The following is a 24,787-nucleotide window of genomic DNA, read 5'->3' on the forward strand; positions in this document are numbered from 1 at the left end:
TCAAGGAAAAAATTAACTTAATTTGCCATCACCTCGAGAAAGAGGTAGATTGCATTAATGAAGATGTTGATCTAAAGCCACTGTATAATAAAGATGCAAATAGTAATAAAGACATACAAAACGAAGTACTTGTTAAACCTAGTAGAATTCCTAGTGTATTACCTAACAATAAACTCGCAGAGGACCGTGCAAACAAATTGGATTAAGAAAGAAGTCTCTAGCCGGAACGGTATGCCACCCAGCGGCGTAATGCTACTAGCACAGATGTTTTAGTAGAAAAAATACTTCGTTTCCATTGAAATTGTTTATTTTAAGAAGAGCTTGTAAGATGATAGGCTTTTATTGTTTGATTCTAGGCTGTTTGACATTTGAAAGTGAAGTTGGTAACAGTTTTATAACCTAGAGAATCTTTAAGTCTTTCTGTGATCTATTTGATTCTTGTTTTGTGAATGTGTTTATCTCTATACGATGACTAGTATCTTCTGCGTCATTTACGTGTCTAATCATTTTTTTCATTATTATAATTTACTTTAATCACTCTTTGCACTTGACCCATTAGAAGACTAACACCAATATAATATCGACATATTTTTTCTGTGTTGACTCATCCTTGTTTATTATTTTTTTTTGTTGTAAATACATATTTACTTTTATGTATCATCCAGACTCTATTCCTCTCTTTACTCTAAATATGTATTGATTGTAGCCTGAGACAATCCCATTTTCCTCCTTACCCGACTTCTCAAAAGGGTGAAGTTCCCAATTCAGATCTATGCCATATCATCATCATTCTCCTGCCCTTATCTGAATGTAATTTGGGGTTGGCGCAGTATATTTTCTACTTTACTCTTCTCTCAACCGTCATCTCACAAGTATACAATGTATGTATGTATACCTACACTATGCAATTCTTATTCAATGTTCTGACCTATGTATTACGTCTTGTACATCACTAACATCTGTCCTATAATCGTTTACAGCAACTCTGTAAACTCTTTAACGACTGCTAATGATTTCAGTTCTGAGAAGTTCTAAGGCCTGTCGACTTCCTAGGACCAATCAAATGATATGTCATCTTCATACGGTCATTACTTGTCAATGATTATGCCTTTACTTTCAGTTTGTGCTAGTCATGTTTAGAGAAACGCAGACTGAAGACTTTTAGTCGGCTGACTGTTGGCGCTGTGGTTAAAAAAATTATTATTTTTAGAAAATCGTGAATTTAATCATATGTTAAGTCGGTTTGATGCCGCACAAATACCTGATCGTTGTTACGTCTGTACTTCCATCAGTCTTGTTACAAAACTAGTGAATGACTAAATAATGAGTCGAAAGCAACTATTAGGCGACTAAAAGTAGCAAAAATTTTTTTTTTTAGGAAATCCTGAATTCAATCAAAGTTTTCAGTTGGTCTGATGCCGGACAAATACCTGATCGTTGTTACGTCTGTGCTTCCATTCGTCTTCTTACTAATTTATGAGCCGAAAGCAACTATCGGGCGACTGAAAGTTTGTAGTGTGCGCGTACGCTTAAACAGTTTTGTTTGTCACATTTTCTATTTGCATGGTAATTACTTGGAAACTGCTGTGTTGGAATCAAAGTCTAAGTTGATTTGGGTTTTTTAGTGTTTGGTATGGCACGTGGATATTGTTTTTCACATTAATATTACGATAGCGAAAGATTGTGTATGTGATTGTTACTTCTTCACTCAAAAACGGCTGATCTGGTTACGATGAAATTTGAATGTAATATACATGGCCTACGCAAGTTTCTTTTTTATCTGGCTGTCGAATGTCGATAAAACAGGATAGTGATTATAAACCTAATCTTTGATTAACATAAGACAAAGTAAGAGGAAAGAATTGAATTAATGAATGAGTCAACAATTAATTTAAAAAAGTATTACGTTAAAAATACAACTAAGATAATGAAATACATGACTTAGTTTATAAATAAATTCTAAAGCTTACTTCGCCTTTTATAAGTAACAAATCGAAACATCTGTTGATAATATGAACTCCTAAAACTATGTAGCCATTAGAATATTTAACGAGTTCTGATTACATATGAACTGTGAATGTCATTATGTCTGCAATTTAACTCATTGTGTCACTATTTTAATATAAAAATAAATACTTGTTGTCTGGCTGTAAAGCTATAATTAGAATATGTATTAGGTGTAGAAGAATACTCGTGCAGGAACTTTTATTTTGATAACTGTTAACTGCAGGGTATCTCCGAAACGGCTGGACGGTTTTTCATGAAATTTTCAAACACACACAAACTCCCTTCAAAAAGAAGGGTGATTTAGTTCGAGCTCGGTGTTTCTGTTTGACTTTGGTACTGTAGCTCTCAACCCAATGAACCAAAATGGATGACGTTTTCTTTAAATGAGATTTAACGTGTAACTACTGAATAATCCTTTACAACAAACTTTCAATAAGAACATTAACGGCCAGTTTCTTCATCAAAAGTTAAAGTTAAAGTAATGTCTAAAGTAAAAGTAACGGTCAAATTCGTTTTTTCAAAGCTAAAGTGACAGCAAAACTAATAGAAAAATTGAATTTGACCGTTACTTTAACTTTAGACATTACTTTAACTTTTACTTTTGATGAAGAAACCGGCTATAAGAGAGGTTTGTGTAACTGTAAATATGTAACTTAAGCTTAATATTTCAAGTAATAATTGTAACCTTTCAAATTGTAAGCGTGGGCCGTGCCACGTGTATCCCCTAGTTTCACACAAAACACTCGTGTACGAATTGTTTCTGCCCAACTGCAATAGTGCGGTTATTGCTTGGAAATCTGTTTATTAGGCACATCTAAATATAGCTTCATTAGTGATTAATTGGTGGTATGTTGCAGTTCTATGCTATTTGTATTTCTGTGGCCACTGTTACGTGAAATTTTGTCTAATTGTATTTCATGTTAGGCTACTGATCTGATTTTGTTAAAACTACATGATAACATAGCTTTATTACATTTTAAAATAATATAAAAATATAATTATTTGAAAACTCTGGTCCTCAAATAAATGGAAAATAAATATGTTTTCGTTTATTTTACATGATAAAAGTAAGCCTATGTGTTAATTTTATGAAAAAGGAAAATTGTATGTATATGTAATTCTTCGAAATTTAATCATATATGCACATAACTTCCTAAACATTCACGTAACAAATATTATATTTTGGTTAATAAATAATAATAATGTTATTGACCTGTACGACGAATGCATTACTGCTATCTTTTAATTTAATTAATAATTATCATGTGATTATAATTATATTCCGTTAATTTATTTTTACAAGATGGTTATCCACTGATCTTTATCAATGAATTCATTATATTTATGTAAATTCCCGAAATCGGAGTTTTTGTAGAAAGATTTTGATTTATCTTTAAATCTATGAAAATGCATTGATAAAAACTGGGTTTGGTCGTCGTTTTCACGGAATAACTTTTAGTTTTCAGCCATAATACTGAAAAATTTGTTTGTTTGGTTGAAGTTGAACGCCCTAATCTCAAAAACTGCTGGTTCAATTCGAAAAACGATTGCAACAGAAAACGACTAGGTACAATCTTCAAATATACTATTCCTCTTTATTATGTTAATAAAGATAATAGACAAATAGTAACAAACCATAAACATAGCTCACGCATTTCACACAAACTTACAAACCACATCTTTGTAACACAATTAACTTTCATTAAACAAACGACATACATTTCTTATTATTCTATTCTTCCATTGAAACAATGATATAAAATAAAATATTATACTTAGTATACTTATCTACTTTCATCTTGATATACATAGATCCTTCGAGAGTTTTATAACAAATGACAATTTGATCGTCATTCAATATATTGTATGAATCGTATCTTGTATGTTTGGCTAACCTTTCTCGATAACAATGGAGGTAGTTCTTTGTTTCTGTAGCTCTAGTTAAATTGATGGAGAAAGGATTTATCTTGTGTGTGGGTTTAGATTAAACGGTGATTTTAAATAGGTGTAGGTTAGGTCTTAATTAGTTGTTAGTAACTTAAAATATTATTACAAGGATAAAAACTTACAGAGGCAGCGGTAAACCTTAATATTGTAAATGAGTAAGCAGTCTGTCTCATGCTAAAACTGCTGAACCGATTCAAGTGTAATTTCACAGGTGGTCTAAACTCTGAAAAATGACATAGGCTACTTTTAATCCGGGTGCTTGAACAGCAAATATTGATCTTTACTTTAAGCTAGAACTTTTATAGGGTCAGTTACTTTTAATTAATTAGAAACAAAAAAAAAAGTTAGCCACGCAATAATATTATCGCACGCTCTCAATCCATGGCATAACACTTTTGTCCATGACAGTACTTATCGTGTTTTCAAAATGGTCGCCATCGTAGTGCTGATTAAATACGCAGCTGAGTAGCACCGTGACGCGTGGCGAATGTGCACGTGTGCGCGAATGTACGCTTCCGGTCATCTTGGACGAGTTACAATGAAAATTGGAAAAATATGAGGAAAATTAGGTGTTTTTTTTGTATGGGAATTAGATAAAATGTGCCTGTTTTTGGCTTGGTGGCATTTGGTTAAAGTCTAAAGGCTAAAGTCACGTGTTTCTTTTATAGCTATAATTCCGGGTAGTTGGCAGTATATCATACTTACTTATCTAAAGTAGCCTTCTAAAGAATATGGTGTGAATGAATGGTATCTTAGTTTCTCTTTACTATACCATATTCCTTCCCCTACGAACTGCCCTTCTCACTACAAACTGGAATGGTCCAAAAGGCAAAAGAAGAGTTGGAAGACCTAAAAAGGGCTAAAAATAGCTGGGACTGCGGGGCCCAGTTGGCAGACTGTTGCCCTAAATAGAGAAAAATGGAAGAAGATGGAGGAGGCCTATACCCATATGGGATCCATTTTTTAAATCAAAAATTAAAACAAATAATAATTAACATGTAAATGATATAAATAATGTAAAGAAATTGAAATAAAAAGGGTTTAAATAATTTAAATAATAATACCATATTCCTTGGATGGCTACTTACTTTAAGTAAGAAAAGAAGTAAGCGCGCGAGTTCTATATGTTATTCTGATATACAAGCTATGTTACTGCCAAGTTTTATGAAAATCTATCCAGTAGTTTTTGCGTGAAGGAGGAACAAACATCTATACATCCATCCATGATATTAGTAAGAGTCGTATTAGTAGGAATTTATTTGTAGCTAAAGGGGTATCTTGGATAATTGCATGATGTTGTGGTAGCAAGGCGGTAAATAGGAAAGGCCCCCAGAGACCAAGCGAAGGTTGTAAGTTTAATTGCCTGCTAAATAGTTACAAGTAATTCTATGTTTAACATGTTCGCTGTCTTTGATTAACTGTTGCAAGGATTACAAGTGGTTTAAGGGACTTAAGGCAGAGTCTGTCCGGTACTCATCTACATATATAAAGAGGTAAGATCTGATAGTTTGTTTGTTTGAATCGAATAGGCTTAGGAACTACTGAATGGATTTGTATAATTATTTCACTGTTAGGAAGCTACACTGTTTGCGCTGAACCGGGGCTATGTTTTATCCGAGTACGGGAGAAGTTTCCATAGGACGCGGGTGAAACCGAGTGGAACAGAAAGTATTTATCATTTAGGTAGTATATAACGCACTACAGTGGTATAATACGCACGCTATAGTGGTCGTGTTTGACTGAAATTAGCTGCGCAGTTGATAACCTCCTGAAAGATCTACTGCGCAGTCAACTAAACAAGCTAACTTCAGGTACATTACAGTGGTTACATTATCTATTCTAATACAGAGGTAATATTATAAATCTGTACTGGGATTCTATAAAACTCGATCAACAACTCGCATTTCACTTCGATTCGTAATGTCATTTCATACTTTAGGGGAGGTAGGGGAGGGATGGGCACTTTTTCACAATTTATTGCATAAAAAATCAGATTTTACAGATCATTATCAACTTTTATTGCCATTTCTTATATTCGGCTAGATATAATGAAAGAGCTTTCCTAAAAATTACAATCAGTTTCAACATTACGAGATATTTAAACGGTTTTATTTAGCTCACCCCGTTTGTTTTATTATTTATTCTTGGATCAAATTTAGTAATTCAAATTTCACCCTCTTCCTGTCAACCGATTGGTCTGAAATTTTGTATACACCTTTAATTAAATCCAATATGGCCGCCGGCACAAAATGGCACAGCCCCCTCAATATGGGTATCAAATGAAAGGGCTACACAAGTAGAATACTGTCAGCAACCCAGCGGGCGCAACAGAGCCAAGGCCTGCCTGCACGTCGATTCTATAAAATTCGAACAACAACTCGCATTTCACTTCGCTATTCACTCTCACTTCGCATTCGATTCAGAACGACCTTGATTTTGCATTCTGTAAACATCACCTAATCACTTGCGAAGTGAAGTGAGCTCGACATCGACCAATGCTGTGCTAGTGACTTCCCACTCGACAAAATGTCAACCGAGATTAATCAGTTTTAATTTTATCAGTTTTGACACAGAATTTTAGCTAAATATGATGTTTTAGTTATAATTTGTTATTGTAAGGAATTTGAGGCAGCTTTTGAGTATAAAATAAACAGAAATCTCTAAATTCGTGCTGTGAATATAATCTATGCTTACCCTACGAAAAAAAATACTGACAGCGCCAATTTGCCTTCCTTGCTGATTTTGAGGAAACCTTATATATTTTTTTACTACGGCCGGATTGTTCAGAGCTTCCACTACTTCATTTATGCAACGAGATGCAGACGGTTGCGATAAATAAGTTCTGATGCCCTCTTTAATAACCTTCTGGTAACCGCCACTAGCCAAGAATGATAAAGTACATAGTATCTGTGAAACAATAAATCAATAAAAAATGTAATACCTACTTTATCTGGATTTAGTGAAAACAAAATTGAAACCAATTTGGTTATTTTCATGCTTAAGAGAATACCAATATTATAACTGAAGTACAGAGTCTTTTGAAAACATATCAGCTGGCGGGGAAACCACATAAAGGGAATACTCCTTATTAAGAACTAAGTGTTTTTCTTATTATTGTGTGCTTGATTACAATTTTTCAACTATAAACTGTGTCAATACTTACTTTTACACGAGTTGTAAGTCCTTTGCCTCGACGTTTTGTGGGCTTTATCAGTAAATCAGACTCCAGTTGGTCAATTAGCTCCTTTGACAATCTATATATGCTCACATAGTCATCATCGCGAGTTAATAAAGATAAACTACGAATTCTAGCAGATTGTTGACGCTTTTCTAAATTATCTAAAGCATGAGCTTCTTCTAATAAAGATTTAAGCAAAAACATTCTAGCCATCGTTAAAGGTAGGCACTTAATCACTTTAAAACACTTAGAACTTTATTTAAACACTATTTTAAATATAATAGTCTCTAGATCAAGTTGGCAACGGTACCTGAAACAAGATTCTATAAAGGATTTTTCGCGCAGATTTATAACCTCACAAATTTTCACTGACGAAGAAGAGCAAAAATTTACAAATTATACATTACATGGTATGTCCAAGCCTCCCTACCATAGGGAGCATTGGACACTTTTGACTTAGTTTATGAAAAAAATCGGTAAAAACTTTTAAGTTAAACGGTTTTATCTTATGTGCACTGAAAACTAGAAAATAAAAATAGTTACTTACCTGTCAACCTACGTAGGTGGTCCCGGTCATATTAGACTAAAATAAAACGTGGGGCCCATTAACTATTGCTGTAGTACTCTCTTCTAAAGGTATAATAGGTGTGGATTGCATCGACTTACTATAATTGTAACTGGAGATTTTGACCATCAATAATTAATAATAGAAAATACACATACCTTTCATTAGTTTTCTTTATAACGATCCGAAACCGCAACAAAATATTTAAGTACTTTTACGAGTGTTTGTTCTTGACAACTCACAGAAATGACAGATAGTCTATGGATGAACACCGTTACCAGTCGGTAACGTAAACTACCCAATAAAAACAAAACTATGATCAGAAATCAGAATAAAAGGACCCCTTTATTCTGATTTGATCATGTCTCCCAACTGCCCATCTCCCCTACCTCCCTATAGATAGACAGATTTTGACAGATCTGTCAAAATCTCGACTTTGATTTAGTTCAACTTGTCAACATGCTCGATAGTGTAGCGCTAGTGTAGTTTGACAATGTCAATCACGAAACTTTAAGGTAGAATTCCGTGGGTCGCGATTGTCGCAGCCGCGCGCGACAAAAGTCAACCTATGAAAATGTATGGCACCGCTGCCGAGGGCTGCGACAGTCGCGCGCGGACGACGAATTTCGTGAGCCGCTCGCGGCCGTACGCTTCTCAACATGGTCTAGCGCTTAATAACATGTATAGAATTTTAGTAAAACCAGAATTAAATTTTTGACAATGCCGCGAGCAGCTTACGAAATTCGTCGGCCGCGCGCGACTGTCACGGGCCTCGACAACGGTGCCATACATTTTCATAGGTTGACTATTGTCGCGTCCACGGAATTCTACCTTTAGATCGAAGTCGAAGTGAGAGTGATGTCGAAGTGAGTTGTGATATTTTATAGAATCGACATGCTGAACAGCTGTTTGTTTAAACGGTCTAATATCAGGAACTACTGGACAATTTGAAAAACTTGTTCAGTATTTCAGTCAGACAGCACATATGGAGGAAAGCTTTATCATGGAGTAGGTCCCACAAGACTCGAATTCAAACAACAAAACTGGTTGGAAGATATTGTTTGCTTTAACAGTTGAAGTAATAATAATTCTCTCAGTCAATCATAATCAGTACATACATAATAGCAATTCTCTCGGCGACCTTTTACGGTTTTCACGCGTTGATAACGTCTTGGAAAATATTTCAAGTTCATAACGGTTAGTTTCGTCGCACTGTGGAGTACAAAAACGCTATAAATCTATACTTCTATACTAATATTATAAAGAGGAAAACTTTGTTTGTTTGTTTGGTTGTAATGAATAGGCTCAAAAACCGTTTTAAAAATTCTTTCACCATTCGAAAGCTACATTATCCACGAGTAACATAGGCTATATTTTATCCCGGTACGGGCAGAGTTACCACGGGACGCGGGTGCAACCGCGGGAGAACGGCTAGTTATTAATATTTTAAGTAGGAGGTATTGGTTTAATCGGAGTAAGGAGTCTTCTTATTAAAAGTATTTATTTCTTCTTTATATTATTATTTACCCTTATTTAATAATGACTAATTCTCTACCTATAAAGAAGTGTTAGCTTCACTACTTATAACTCAAGAATGGCCGAACCGTTTAAGCTGAAAATTAAATACTTTCCTTTCAACATAATGAAGATATATTTTCATACACGCTTAAAGTTTAGCCTTGACATACGGAACTTTAGCGTACGTTTAACGATTGACTTTACTAAGGATAATAACTCTGCTTGCTTATATGAGTTTTTACAGTTGACCTAGTAATATTAGACCACAGTCTATCAAAATGCAGTAGGACAGTTTTTTTCCGGAAAATTGTAACTGTTTTCATCATGTTTCTCCCAATTTGTTGCTGTAAACTAATCTTGACCTCTGGGATTTGCAATTGCCCCCAATTTTGGGTTTTTACCACAGTTGCAGTGATCCGTCTTCGGAGGACTCCATTAGTTACGCCCCCCATGGGAAATTATGGGCAAGCCTATTTTTAGACGGCCGTAGTTACGGTGTTTCTAGTATTTCTGTCGTTTTCTGTGAATAAATCTTACAGTTCATGTCCAATTTACACACGGTGGTACACGGGACGGATTCAATCATAAAGAACATGGTTTTAAATGTTTTTTGTACGCTATTACATATTTTGATTATATTTGGCGTACTAAAAAAACTCTTTTGTTAGTAGAAGTACCTACTAAAAGAGTACCCCAAAAGATTTTATAATTGAAAAAGAAGTCTACTTTCGCCCATCGTATATTCTGGACTGGCTGTTTCTCGTGGCTTCTCCCTTTCGTGGTGCCAGATAAAATACAGCACTCCTAAATAAAGTGGCATTCTATGGATAAAAGAATCTTCAAAATCGGTTCCGTTAATCCAGAAATTACCCTTCGCTACCTCACAAACTCACAACCTCTTTGTGATACTAGTACAGAAACCCAATTTTGATCTACTGCAATACCGAAAACAGTCTGTGGCACGTCAAATCCATATTATGTCGTAATAATCTCATACGGCTTTGTTCAGTGTCTGTGAAATAATGGTCTGTTATTGGACCCTTACATTTCTGAACATTCCCCAAGGTGACTGAATAATTTTGATGCTCCCGAACGAAAGGACATGAGGAAAAAGTAATTGGCTGCCAGTACAATGTCCTTGATATTTGGCCTAGCTTTTTTTTTAGACAGTAGAATACTGCAGAATAAACTGTCAGCCCATTGGCCTGATGGTTGCTTGACAGTTTATCTTGAAGGTAACAGTGATCCTAAACTTTTTAGTCAGTTCGGTACTGGTTGAATACCTGATGGTTGTAATGTGCGCACTACCATTCATCACCATACTGATCTATGAGCCCGATCTTACAATAGGCCGACTAAAAGTTTGCAATGTGCAGATCTTAATTTTCATCTATAAGTATTTCGCTAGAATGTGTTACACCACGTGCTAGAGTTTAGGCAACGTTAACAATTTAGGTGTTTTTGACTTGAACAGTAATTCTAAATAGGTCACGTGCGTCGTCATGTTTTTAGTGAATTTTGCACCGTTCATCATCTTTTTATTTCAATTCATCAATCTTTGCCTAATGGTCATCATTTGTTGCTAATGAGACAAAATTAGCAATTTGTCAGCCTCTAGGCTTCTTTTTATTGCAAAATTTTGCATTGCAAAAAGGTAACGTTTTGTTTTAGCAAATTGTTTTGGGTTCTTTGAATATTTATTGCATTGTCTTAATGTTAATGTTTCAGAAAGAACAAAAATTGTTTTGATTGTTATTGCTTTAGTTTGCAGCGATTTAAATACCGATGTAGACTTTGAGTCTGGGTTTTTAGGTAATGTAGTCCTAATGACAGGATTCAACACAGTTATTTTGAATTAAATGATAGTTATAATAGTGCTGAAGATATCATTTTGCCCTTTTGTATCCTTATTTATTATATGTTGTGGTTCTGTTATTTTATTATCTTTGTAGGTTTCATTAATGGAAGAAAGAAAATCTTTCACTAATATTATCTTTTCCCTATCTATAAATAAACAGCGGTGCTTACATTTCGCAAGCTTTACGCACGCGCGATGTTATTTCCTATTTAATAAATTTATCTGAGACGGAACACGTTTGGACTTAGAATTTGTTCACAACTTGGTTTTGGTACAATAACAGAATTATGATATTGATATTTACAACACCTTAATAAGTGCTGTATTTGGATTGATTAAAAGCGGTTACTCACTTATTCCTATAAAGTCTGATCTAAACGTAGTAATTTGCTTCGAACTAGTTATCATTACCTACTTCAGCAGTAATACACTTTACTATCCTGGTCGCTGTTCTTTACTGTAGTTTTAATAGGTAGATGACCAATTTCGTTGATAAGACCGTTCCCGACTTTCTTAGCACTAACATTGTCATCTGCAATACCTCGAACTGCTTCATCTAGTACCTTATCTTTCACTGTTACCAATAATATTAGTACATTAATATCAGCCTCTTTCACTTCATGTCCTGAGCCCTACAAATGTACGGAGCGTAGTATCTGGGCTATTCGTACGGCCTCGCGATATCGGACACCGTTCAACGTGTCGCAACTTTCCGCAGCCGGTATCAAGTTCTTAATTAAAGGTTTTAAATTAGATATGTATTGCTTTTAATGTTTGGAATTTGAGTGCGTGAATGTTGGCGGGATTTTATTAATTCAGCTTGTGGTGTTTTGATTGTCTTTCCTTTCATTTGTTTAGGTTTTTATTCGGGTCTTATCTCCAGTCTTTTTATTGTCCCACTACAGGTAACAAGCCACTTGTCATATGGAGAAAGAATTTTCATTAATAACTACGTTTGTTCAAACCTATGGTTTTTAAAGTCCAGGTTTCCTCAACGATATTTTCCTTGACCATCAGTCATATTACTTTTGAAATGTTGTATTAGTGACCTGACCACCATACTTATCTCGAATCATACCACCTCTGACTTGAGAGGCAGGTGTCGACTTTGCTCAACCTAGCTGTTATATCTAGACACACGGCAGTGTGTCCGCCAAGTTCGAGCAAAAAAAGCGACACACCGGCCGTGGGTTATATTACACGAACCATTTCGGGCCAAATTCGACCCCCCTGTAACTCAAAATCTATTTTATTTACGCATATCAAATTTCTAGTATCTGTTGAGACCCCCTCACTTATCTAAAATACAAAATTTCATTAATATACCTATTGTAGGTCTTGAGATATTGACGTCAGAAAATCGCTATTTTTACTATACACTGATTCACTTATTCACTTATTCACTGACTCACTCATCAAAAACCTAGACCACTTCCAATGGTCGTATTGACTTGAAATTTGGCATGGAGGTAGGTCTTTATGTCAAGGTAAAGGGAAAAATCTGAAAATGGCCAAGTGTGAGTCGGTTTCAAAATAATGAAGGTGTTTTATACCCGGTGTAAATTTATACCCCTAAGGAACTAAAACGAACTAAATTTATCTATATTTATATAATATATCTTCGAATGGTACAAAGGTTTGTATTTAGTCAAAGTAAAGTAAAATCTGAAAACGGCCAAGTGTGAATCACTTTCGAAAATAACGAATGTGTAACTTTGGTCCACGAACATAATATATGATAACATGTCATGTCAGTCAGTTGGTAAATCTAGTCCATTTAGTTAATCTAGTTCATTTCTTTGTAAGAAACATAGTGCATATTAAAAAATCTAAAAAATAGTATAAATGAGACATTTCTTTAACTAATTTCATCATAATAAAAAAATAAAATAAACAACCTTACAAAAATAAATGAAATCCACCCATAACAAAATGTGAAAGACTGCCAAGTTCGATAATATGGGAAGCCTATAAAGAAGTGAGATCTGAATAAGTACCAAGTTCCATACACATACCTCAGTTAAAAATAGTTACTTTTTAATGATGATTACTTGGCAAGTTTTAATAGAAAATTAAATACTTGATTCATTGCGTTTAGTAGGTTTATAACAAGGTGTATGAAAACTTGCCAAGTAACATCATTAAAAAGTAACTATTTTTAACTGAGGTATGTGTATGGAACTTGGTACTTATTCAGATCTCACTTCTTTTATAGGCGAAGCATTCCCATATTATCGAACTTGGCAGTCTTTCACATTTTTGTTATGGGTGGGTCAAGTCTAATATCTCGATGACTTTTCGACCTGATGAAATCGACTTAATAACTTTTCAATAGTCCAAGGTTAATTATCTGCTGAATTAAAGATTATAGCTTAGCGTTAGACTCTGACCTCTTGAGAGATAAGGATGCAATTAGTGAACAATCTATTTGGAATTCAATTCTGCGTTTAATGGCTCCGTCAGGTCGTAAATAAAGGCGATTGTAAAAATGCGGCGGTCCAGTGATTCTCGTAAGATTATCGGGACACTAAAACCCATTCAATCGTGATGTTTTTACATTCAACTTATTTATGTGAGATTTTCTGAATCACGTTTGTGTTGAGGATGATGAACGATTTCAATTGGTCATAAAGAAGGTAAAGAGGTGGGATCTTGGTTGATTCTGAGATCAGATCATTGAAATTTGTTCAAGTTCAAGTTACCTTGATGGCAATCTGGCCCTTAAAGGGCCTATGTGACAGATCTGCATGTTCTGTATGTACCAGTGTCTTTGGATAAAACAGGTGTAATGTCATCAGCAAGTTATAAATCTCAACATTAAACCCAAATAAACACAACGCTACTAAATTTATCAACTACATTCATCGTCTGCAGCAAGTCTCGTCTGCTATTAAAATAGATTTCTCGAAACTGGCTGGAAATTTCTTCGAATTGCACCAACAGTTACACTTAACTGATAAACACTGGCGAAACAGGCTGCAGTTGTGTGATGTAACGCATCGAATGGAAGCGGGCTACCGTTCCACAGAGTTACGAAGAAATAGACTGGACTAGCGTTTAAAGTCTGGTGTCATTTGCAAATGTATTGGTATTTTCAAGAGCTACTAGAGCACTGGGACTTAAAAATGAACGAAAAATGCAAATATTCCGAACGGTAAAAGTAGATTTGAAAATTATCTTTTTGAAAATTATGAAAATTTAGCTGAGCTGAAAATTGAATTTTGTTCAGAAATGTCCTCTCTATTTCTTCGTAACTCTATGGAAATCGGTTGCAGCCATCGAATTGACTAACGCGTCTAGTCTTTCGAAGTCTGTCTAGTATGTTATCTCCCTTTAGTCTAAACTGGTATGCGGAATGTAGACTGAATGAAAGGCATGAATTCAGCCGTATGCAAATTCATGCCGACGTGTTGATTCGAGAAATAATCCAACCCGTATCGAATGAATTCGTATAGTTTATAAATGATTTTAATTGTATTTGATTTCTTGTTCAATGTTATTTACTTTTGCGATTGTGTTACAAATTACGATATTAGTTCCAAAGTTACTTTTTCATTTTGTTGCCATGTCAACATCTATTTTTGCATGGCAACCAGTCTTTGGCAGAATATTATGCAAAGAGCATTTTTGCATAATCTATTTCTACACACTTATCGTCACCAAAGAAGGTGTAAAGACTTATCTATAGCTTACTAAACAAAATCTCCAATCTCCTGACTCTAAGATGCAGTTGCACCAACCACGACCAAACCATAGCCAGCCACATACATACACATATGCCGTCCATTGGTCAAATCAGCGATTGTACTGAAAATATTTACTCACCATATTTGCTCACCAAAATCTTTAACACCATTTCCTCACAAAATCTCAAAGCTTCAAATACGACATTTTCAAAATCTCCGGTTATTGGCAATCCGGCAATTTCCAGTGAGTTGTCAGATTTGTCAATAAAGTCTACTATAGTCGGCGATAGTAGGGAATGCCGTATGAATGGAGCCGCGGATCTTGGGTCGGCGCCAGCCAGACTCACCAACTTGACCTTGCTTCGGATGCACTTCGTTAATGTTAATTGTTTGGTCCATTATGTACTTGCTGTGAGTACCTTTTAGTTAGGTACCTGCGATTTCACTCATACGGAACGTGAATAGGTATTTTGGGCTATAAATGGATTTGAATGTACTTTTGGGTTATAAACAACATGTGTAAATCCAAAGACATTTCAAGTATATCGTGTTCCATGTAAAAGGAAAACATAATAATTCACATGTTTAAATAAAACTCATCCAGAAAAGAAGTTGTAGTGTCAAATTCAACGTAGACAGACATACAATACTATGTATACCTAACTCCTAAATCTCTTCACCTGTGTACGGAAATTATGGAAACATCCGAGACGTTAAATGATGCTAAAAGTGCGGAAGCTAAAAAGCCACCAAAACAATTGCTGCTGAATGCAACAGGTGGCGACGTGCCAAAACTGAATGCGTCTCACAATGTTCTCACCTCAAAATTGAGTCCTAATCCAATTGAACTAAGTCTACATTCCATTGATAGAAGTGATAGTGCTTATGACGTTGTATAACATGAAGTAGGAGTTGCGACTGTTGTCAAAATGACAACGAACTCATTTTGGATAGCAGCCAAGTGGCAAAAGATAATAGAGTATTTTTAGTTTTATCAGGTGAAACCAAATCGTTTGTACAATATGGTGTTACAAATTGGTAATAATCCATCTTGATATATCGTTAAGCATTATCTATATTAGATCTAGCCGTAATTCGAGTAAAAAAAGTACTTTTTTGGTTTAGTTCCAATTATTCTACTGTTCATTGATTCGGAATATCCTGAGGCTTAGTATTTAAGTTCTTTCGGCGGATATCTTGAGACTAACATTATTGCTCATCGGAATTTAATTAAACAACTTCAAATCCAGTGCTTAAATCTTAAAGTTTCCTTTGAGAAGTACTTTAAGTTTTACGATAAACCTCAAACGATGTTCAAAACTTCAAATCAGTGAATGATTCATATAACTTTATGACTTTTTTCAATATTTATATTAAAACTATAATTTAGCTACTCTGCAGCCTGTTAGACATTCGCCAAGTTACAAAGAAAAACATCAGCTACACAAGTCTTGAATTTGAAACCAAAATCAAAAGCGACGCTCAGGACTAAACCAACGTCACTCAATAAAAACCCAACAGCCGTAACAAAAAATTTACAGCTTCCACAAATTCTCAGAAAAGCCAATCAACAGCATAAACATCAGCCGAAACAATAGACAGGAGCAAGCAAAACAAGTAAACATCCATAACTTTTCATTTTCACGGATCGTCAGTCTCAATACGAACTGAAGTTGGATAGAAACAGGGAGAACAACATGACTAGCGGAGGTGCCATAACGGAAAATCTCCTAAGAAAAAAAGCCCTCGAAAATGCGGGTGAGCGGATACAAAGAACGTTACTGTTTTCGCCCTTATGTGCCTTCTTTGGACGGGATCATTTTTTGTAGTACCATAAGACGTTGACAGATGCCTCAAAAAACCCAAATGCCTCGCTAGTTCTCTCGTAACTGATCGTTTTGGTCATGCCCACCGTACGTATTGGACCTAAAATAGGGTGCTTGACCTACCTGCGTTATGGGATCTCCGCTCATCCTATCTTGCTCTGTGGATAGAACTTTTTTCAATCAATACACTCGGATTTTTCATTACGTTCTTTTAGCGAATATTGTGGTACAAATGCGGTTTTACAGTACATACAGCTCTTGTTTGTTTGTGTGTGATTGGCTTTTGATTTGAGTGCTTGTGTGGGTATGTTAGATTTTTTTTTGTAATTGTCTATTGCGCTTAAATTGTGTTTGTTGTTGTATCTAGTAATTTTTTAGTGTTGGTGACTATTGTGTTATGTGTTATTTTTTATAGTGGGGATTAAATTCTCAACTACATAGTTTTACATAAATGTATTACCCACAACATCCCATATTTTTGTTCTATTATATTTTATTCAGCAATACACATTTTCAAAATAAGAGACAAAAAGTCTCTTAACAAATCAAGCACTCAAATATACCGACAAAAGCTTGACAAACACTTTACTCCCATAAAAACAAGAACATCGAAAACATTCCACCAATATTTCCAATAACTCTCAAGGCTGAACACCAATAAGAAAGCCATAATGCAACAAGTGTTACCCTTGGTCAATATACAGGGAAATACAGAAGCATTACACTCAAGAACATCCTTAAAGCAAGACAAAGGATCTTGAAACAACTGCCTATCGAAATCATCATTAGCTTCATTTGAATCTCTATACATTTCAAAGTCTATATCGTCCGTAGCTTCTAGCTTCAACCCTGTTTCAAGTAGACCTTCTGTGGCTGTCTCCTGTGTTCGTGTAAGCTGCTGTGACCCAGTTTCTGTGTCAAGGTTGCCTCCCGGAGCAACAAGTCGCGCCCCTGGTTGCTCCCAGTGAAAATGTTCAGCGATAATCAAACAATACGTACACGGAATACAATACGTTGTTTTATTAAACGTGATATGTTTGTAGGGGGATTAATTGGAGCTTTTTCATGGTATGTTTTAGACATTTGTTGATCTTTGACATTTGTAGCTAAAAGCCGGAAAGTTTGAAAAAAATTGACGGTTGTATTTGATGAGACTGGTCATCAGACTTTCTGCTAGTGGGTAACTGGATTGGGGAAGTAAGCTAGGCCAAGTAAATGCCAAACTCAGGTGGGATATTGTAGACTTTAAATCGGACTCTAATATTATGGGAATAAAATTGAACTGAGCCATTGATGCCGACGTGAAAGTCACGCATAGCAATACTCATGCTCTGCTGCTCTTCTGCAAAGAAAGCAGGAGTTGGACATGATATTGGTGCAAGTCCCAAGATTTTGATGCCCTGACTGCTAGTTATGGCATACCCTTAGTCAATTATCTTCTTCGTGGCGAGTCGATGGCAATTAAAACTTAAGGTTTGGAATCCGAATAGTTCTGCATTGTCAATGGTGAATGATGGTAGATAATTACGATGACGTACAGAATCTATGGAACCCTCACGTTTCATATGGCACGTGTATAGAACTTCGTATAAACTTTTATTGGGTTAAAACAATAAGTATGTTGACAGAGCCGAACGGGGAGATTGTTCAACAATGACTTGGTGAACTTTGATTGGTTTTGGACTTTGGGTTTGTTTGGCCTGAACTTAAACAATGTTTTCGTTATATTAATTGTTGAAGTCTTGAATTTCTTTGTATCAGTGCGTTTGTAGTTCACTGACTTGAAAAATGAATACTATTTATGTCCATATTTTCATTTTTATAATCCTAAATGCTACTTAATTGGCCCCAACACCAGACCTGTGCCAAATTATCCTATAGAGGTATAGTCTTACAGCAGATAAACTTTTTCAAGTATGATCAGTGTGAAAGTTTATCTGTTATCCCTCTGTTGTCCCCCATTATCGTGAACTTCCAAATAACACCAAAAGTATGGCAGATTATCTTTGTGAGTAAACTTATCTGGGGATCCATAACTCCCACTATAACCTTCTTTTTGATGCAACACAGCATCGTTGTGATCGTGTTTCTAGGTCATTACCTAGAAAACCGGTGTAATTACATGTTACAAGCTCACAAGATCATCTTGTGGGTGGATACCTTAATTGCTATCAAATATCGTAAAAAAATAATTGACCGGTTCAAACCGGTTTTGTTTCTCACAAAGGCCTTAACCATGATATTCAATCTATTGTTTACTAATATTGACAGTAAAAACTTGATGGTTTATTTCATTAATCAAACCGCTATAATTCTTGTTAATTTGATTTTAATTAATTGTGGGTAGTTTTGCGGTTTCTTAAGGAAATATTAGTTTGTCATGCGAAGAAATGACAAATAGTTAGTCATTGCGTTTTAGTCACGCATCAGCAGATGTTTTTGCACTGAACTGATTTTGAGAGTCCCTTTAGGTACTGTAGACTAGTTCCCCGTGGTTTCACGCATGCCCTGCCTCAGGCTATCAATGTACCAAATTCGACACAAAAATACCTGGCAAGGTTAAGCAACGCATAATGCGGTTAATTTCTTGATGGGTGACCGTAAAGTTCTTACTACCCGAGGATAAGACCATAATTTTTCAAGCCGGTATTCATTCTTAGATGTACATTACATAAAACTAAGATAATCGAGGTTGCTTCGTTTGAGGTAACACTAAATTGCACAGCCTTTCTAAATTCCATCCGATCGAATTATGACCATCCCCACTTTAAATATTATATAACACATCATATATTGTAGTATAATGAAGCAAATCCATTCATTAATAATATTATTTTATTATGAAATTTATTAAAGCAGAAATATTTAAATGAATGTGCATAATTAATGAGGTATTATCATACTTTTAATTTAAATAAAAATTGCTAGTGTAAATTCATGACTTCAACCGTGCTTGGGGATGGTGTAACTTTTCCACGTCAACATATTATACTATTTAAACTAATTTTTGAGAAATCCTTCACAGTATGGAAGCTGTTTGCTTAGTAGCTACTGTCCATAGGTGACATTGCATGACAAGAGCTCTGTATGGAAGAAATTTCTTGGGGTGAAATCGCAAATAACAAATTGATCTTGAATTTTACCCATCAAGAAACTGACCGTGGCAAGTTCTCCTAAAAATACGTCAGTCCAAAATTCCCAAGAAACAGCAGTATTGCACCTACAGAACCTTCAACCGTAAACCCCATATTCCATTGACAGACGAACTATCGCAGAGCATTTCGGCTCGGCCCCGAAACGCTGGTGTGCTGTTGACCCCTACTCACGAGGTCACTTGTTGCTAGAGCGAAAGTAGCACCGCTTGTCTGAGCCTCATAACATTAGTAGTGGTCTATCGAAACTGAAAGTACTATAGTTGTTTGGGTGCCTTTTTTCGATTATGTAATAGGATCCGTTGCTTTTGTTTTTGTTTTGTTTATCATTTGTTTTTTGTTTTCAATGTTATGGGTCTATTTCTGTTGGCTTCTAAGAATTTAGGTAGCTTAGGAGAGTCAAAATATTTGTGCTAAAGCAATGTTCTTCGAATCTAAGTCTGGATTGTATTTTGAGTGTGATGCCTAAACTGGTTAGTTACTTTGAGATTCATCATTATCATTGCTACTCTTGTCCCAATTTACTATTCGTAGTCGGCGGAGCATGGCGTCTTCTTCCGTACCTTCATATCTAACATCATCTCACAAGTTACACTCTTTGCAACCACATCGTCTATCACACAATCTATCCATCGTTTCTTTGGTCGTCCTCTTCCTCTATATTCCTTCACATTCATGCTCAACACCTGTTATAGATTACCAAGCATATTTTGTTTGTAGTAACCTGGTGTTTGTAGGTTTCTTAAGCTGTGGTACGACTCTGCTTGACCTTTCATTGAAACATAAAGATGTGTTTTGACTACCTATAGGTGTGTAACAAAATCAGGGTCTAGCCTCTCTATAAAGGTTACCATAATATCATAAAGTTTGTATAAAGGCCTTCTCCATTTAAATGTCAATGGATAATATTGTCTATGACATACGTCAGTGGTGTTTACTTTGTCTCGCGTTGTATAAACATACAAATAAAGTAATAATAGTCGGTATTTATATACTATTTACTTGAAGTCAATAGATGTGGTATGTTGCGAAGTTTTTGCTGTGGTTTATTTTATTCACCAGAAGTATGCAGCTTGAGGATTGGAGAATATATAATAAAAAAATATTGACTTCGGCACATACCATACTTCTGATGAGCAATTGTTTTTTCTTTTTAGTTTCATACACGGTAGCAAATGGCTGTCTTATATTTTAACGCTAAGGAATATACGTTCGTTGCTTATTGCGGTCGCTGTGCAATAAAGTTCCTACTCCCTATTTGGGGGTTTATGGTCTCAAAGCATGTGAAACAACCATCCTAAGAAACCCACTCTTGTAAATCCATTGAATACGCCATTACCTGTAGATATTGTAAAATAGACTAAGTTATAAATACTAATATCCATCTTCCTGAACCCAGAAGTATGACGCAAATAACATGCCAGGGATAGATTATCGACTCGACTTCTGATCTCAGCTTAACCTGATTCAAAGTTCACAATATTTTCCCTTATTTCTTTGATGTTTTTCGTTCCGTCCCTCGGATCCGATTATCCTTATAGCCTTCGATAAAATCAACTTGATATATAACGCAGTATTTCTCCATTTCTCTTAGTTTTAATACCTTCTTTTAATAATGTGTGAAATTCAAGATTTGGAGAATGGTTTTTAAGTAGAAGTTTAAAGTTAGATTTTGGAATTGGAAAATATACGTAGGTATATATTTGCAAAGTCATTTGTTAAGCTTGAGGTTGCTGTTCGTTAGACAAGAATCTAGAAAGTAGCTAGGGAAAAGACTATGCAGATGATGAATGCTGTTAAAAGACATAATCTTTTGTTGGTTGATCTGAGTCCTTCTTAGCTTGCTGGTTCTTTGCCATAGGTATTCCTTACGTTCTTTATCCTTGTGCATTAATTCGCATGTCACAATGGATTGGATATTTCCGTTAGCTTCCGAAGAATTTGCGGAGGAATTGACTGGGAATTGGCCCCAATTTATCGTCTTAGTATCATCTTCGTTTTGTTGGCCTTGGTCTGTCGGCTCATTTGCCAAATGTTTGCCAAATGTGGGTGTGGTTTGTTATTGAATGTTGGTGTTTATTTTTGAACCGGTTCGAGGGACCTGTCGTTTTGTGAGCAGGTTTTTTGTGCCTTCTAAAAATATTACACGTGTAGCTAACTTAGGCTTGTGATTTAGATTTACGCATATCAGTCTTTAATGTATTTTATGGTACTTCTTAACTAAGCTTTATTTTGATTCTGTTAAAAAAACTAAGAATTTGCTCTTCTGCTTGCCTTATGGAGTAAAATCTGAATATTTAAAAATATATTATTTTACTAATGGATTTGTTTTGTCCACAGGGCGCTACCAGTGATCAAGCCTCCCGTACCAGCATGTAGTAGTCAGTGAACGATAAAAACCAACAAATTTTCACTCGCGTTCTAACCAAATTCAAAATGGCCGACGTTCTCGAAATCGAATCGGTAGACGATGATCTCGGTTACGATTACGAGACGACAAAGATCCCGGATATCATCGCTCCGGATGAAATGATCGAGTCTGGGTACCAAGAGGGGTCGGAGCAAAGTTACGGGGACCGTAGGGACTCGAAGGAGGGTTTTGGGGGCGAAGGGGACTCTGACAGTGGGGTGGATGGGGTGAGCAGTGGCTGCAGTGTGGCGGACGACTGCCCCGTGGTGTCGATCAACGACGTGGTGGCGTACTATGATGACATTCGTCCGAGGAGGCGGCATGTTCCGCAGCTCAGCTTCTACAACGTGGACATCGAGAGGCTGGCCATCGATACTGTTGTTCAGGTGAGTCCTTATTATGTAACTTTTCTGTAGGCCCCTAAGCTCCACTAATTCTAAGTGTGGGTTCTCTGCGTAAGGATTCCATTCAAATACCAATAGGATTCAGTTGATAACATTAAGATACGTCATTTATATCTACTTGTATCTTTCGTAATTAATCTGCCATAATCAAATTAATCTTAGATATTAAGTGGGAGGGAAATATTAAGACATTTCGGATAAATACACTATCTCTTACAAAATGAGAAACAAATATTTTGCTCCGTAATTTTTCGGAAATTCAGTCAATTAAGTTCCTTTTATACGTAATAGCCATTATCGTATATCCGGCAGACAAAAACAGTGGGTATTTCATTAGAAAATGTCGGACATTTTCGCCGATTTGTCCAGGGAAATAGTGGGTCGTTTGTCTTACCCAGGCCTTGAGTATTACCTCTGTAATGAAGGTTGCAAGATTAATATGCACTTGGTATATAAGAGTTGTAATCTTTGGAGTATGCTAGAAAAATAAATGTAATGGTAGGTAGAAGAGAAAAGTTTATATTGCGTTACGAATTAAAGTTTGTCCTTCCTAATCTGATATGTACTTGTTGCTACCTAGTTATAGGACTTTACAAATGAACCGTACAATGAGACCTAACAATCTTGTAATTATATAGAACTTTTTACGTTTGTTATCAGTTATATATGTGTTTGCATCATAATTTGAATGAAATACAATGGCTTTTACCTCACAAAAATAAATGTTCAAAAAGCGACAAGAAAAACTTCCTATTTTATTAAAAAAATATACATTAAAACTGTATCAACAACTCAGACACAAATTGCTAAACAAAGTTGCCAGCTTGAGCAACCGCTTGGCAAACAATCCCTCTATTTTTTATCTTGCAACTCATTTCGTTTACTTTGAGGTAGCCTAGATATCTACAAAAACATGAAAAAGTATTTTAGATAAAATGTACATTACATACATACAAAATTAATTAGCCATGTTACTGAGAATGTTAATCAGCGTTGCAGAAAAATTGCATACGTATTTTTTAATCTTTCCTTAATTAGGTTGCATTTTTAAATTAAATATGAATAAGTATATTTTCTTTGCAAACACATGTTATCCTTACTATATTCATATCATAAATGCGCATGTAACTCTGTTTGTTTATTCGGCTTTCACACTAAAACTTGCACACCGAGTTAAAAATTAGGTATAGAGAGAGTTTAGGGCCTGAAAAAGGACATAGGCTTCGTCCTATTTATCCGGGTGCGTTAAGCAGTTACCAAAGACGTTAGTGAAAAATCTAATCTATATATAAAATTCCTTGAACAAAATCCACACAGAGCAGTGTATATAACGTAGAAGGCTTACGTAAAGACGTTTGTTACAAAACGCGTGTTTAGCTCCGCGGCCAGATCGGTACCTTTCTCCTAATGTGAGGCTGAGATGGATTATATTAATATTGCGTAATGCTAGCTTTTGTTGCTATTGCATTTTTAGTACTATAGTTTTGTACTGAAAGGAGGAAAATGTATTGGTATTGTGCGAGAGAATTGCGTCAGTCATCCAGCCAAAACGTGAATTTTTAACTTTCAGAGATTGTCATTTGTCTGTCATGTCATTGGCTTCATTGAAAGGATAAGTTAGTTTTTTCTTTATCTAACCACGTAAACCTATCTTTACCTTATTCCACTACATAGAAAAGATTAATGTCTATTTCTGTATTCAATATATCATAAATTCCGAATACCAGGTGTAGGAATTAGGTGTTTTCAGTGTGTTATTCTTTCAGTGTTCCATAAACCGGGTACGCGTACTTCCCAATGGAGTTTGGATGAAACCGCTGGACCCCAGCTCAAAGTACCATTCACACAAAAACACGTAAATATAAGGAAACTGAACAGTAGTTATTTAACAGTAGGTCGATACGTTTTTGTTGAACAGTGATGACCACACTTAGTCATGATTCTCACAGTGTGACTTTGTATATTATGTTGCAGCGTCATTTTTACCAGTGAAAGTGGCATCAAACTTGTTATAATGATTCCTCTATGTATATTTATTATTTTATTTTTTCCTGAAAACTTATAGACGTTGATCTTTTATCTATAGGTACTTCGGCAAAGGCGTTTTCTGAATGTAATTTTTATTTTTCCTGAAAGTTAAAATACGTTATTCCAGTAGCTTATCTGTAGCTACTTGAGCAAAAACAATGGGAGTCTTTAACGGTTATAATTACAAATACTAATGCTCCAATACATG

The 24,787-nt window shown here is 35.5% G+C and overlaps 1 protein-coding gene across 4 annotated transcripts in view; it reads left to right on the plus strand.

The window, feature by feature from the left end:
* The window catches only part of LOC110378579 (terminal nucleotidyltransferase 5C), a 234,872-nt gene that overhangs the window by 17,985 nt on the left and 192,100 nt on the right, over positions 1–24,787 (plus strand). For all 4 annotated transcript variants that reach the window (XM_021337910.3, XM_021337909.3, XM_021337908.3 and 1 more), the window contains exon 2: positions 22,078–22,533. In XM_021337910.3, the coding sequence (XP_021193585.3) occupies positions 22,174–22,533 (360 nt within the window). In that variant the 5' untranslated portion in view covers positions 22,078–22,173. The remainder of the gene's footprint in view (positions 1–22,077; positions 22,534–24,787) is intronic.

The sequence above is a fragment of the Helicoverpa armigera genome, chromosome 12 (assembly GCF_030705265.1).
Source record: "Helicoverpa armigera isolate CAAS_96S chromosome 12, ASM3070526v1, whole genome shotgun sequence".
NCBI lineage: Eukaryota > Metazoa > Arthropoda > Insecta > Lepidoptera > Noctuidae > Helicoverpa > Helicoverpa armigera.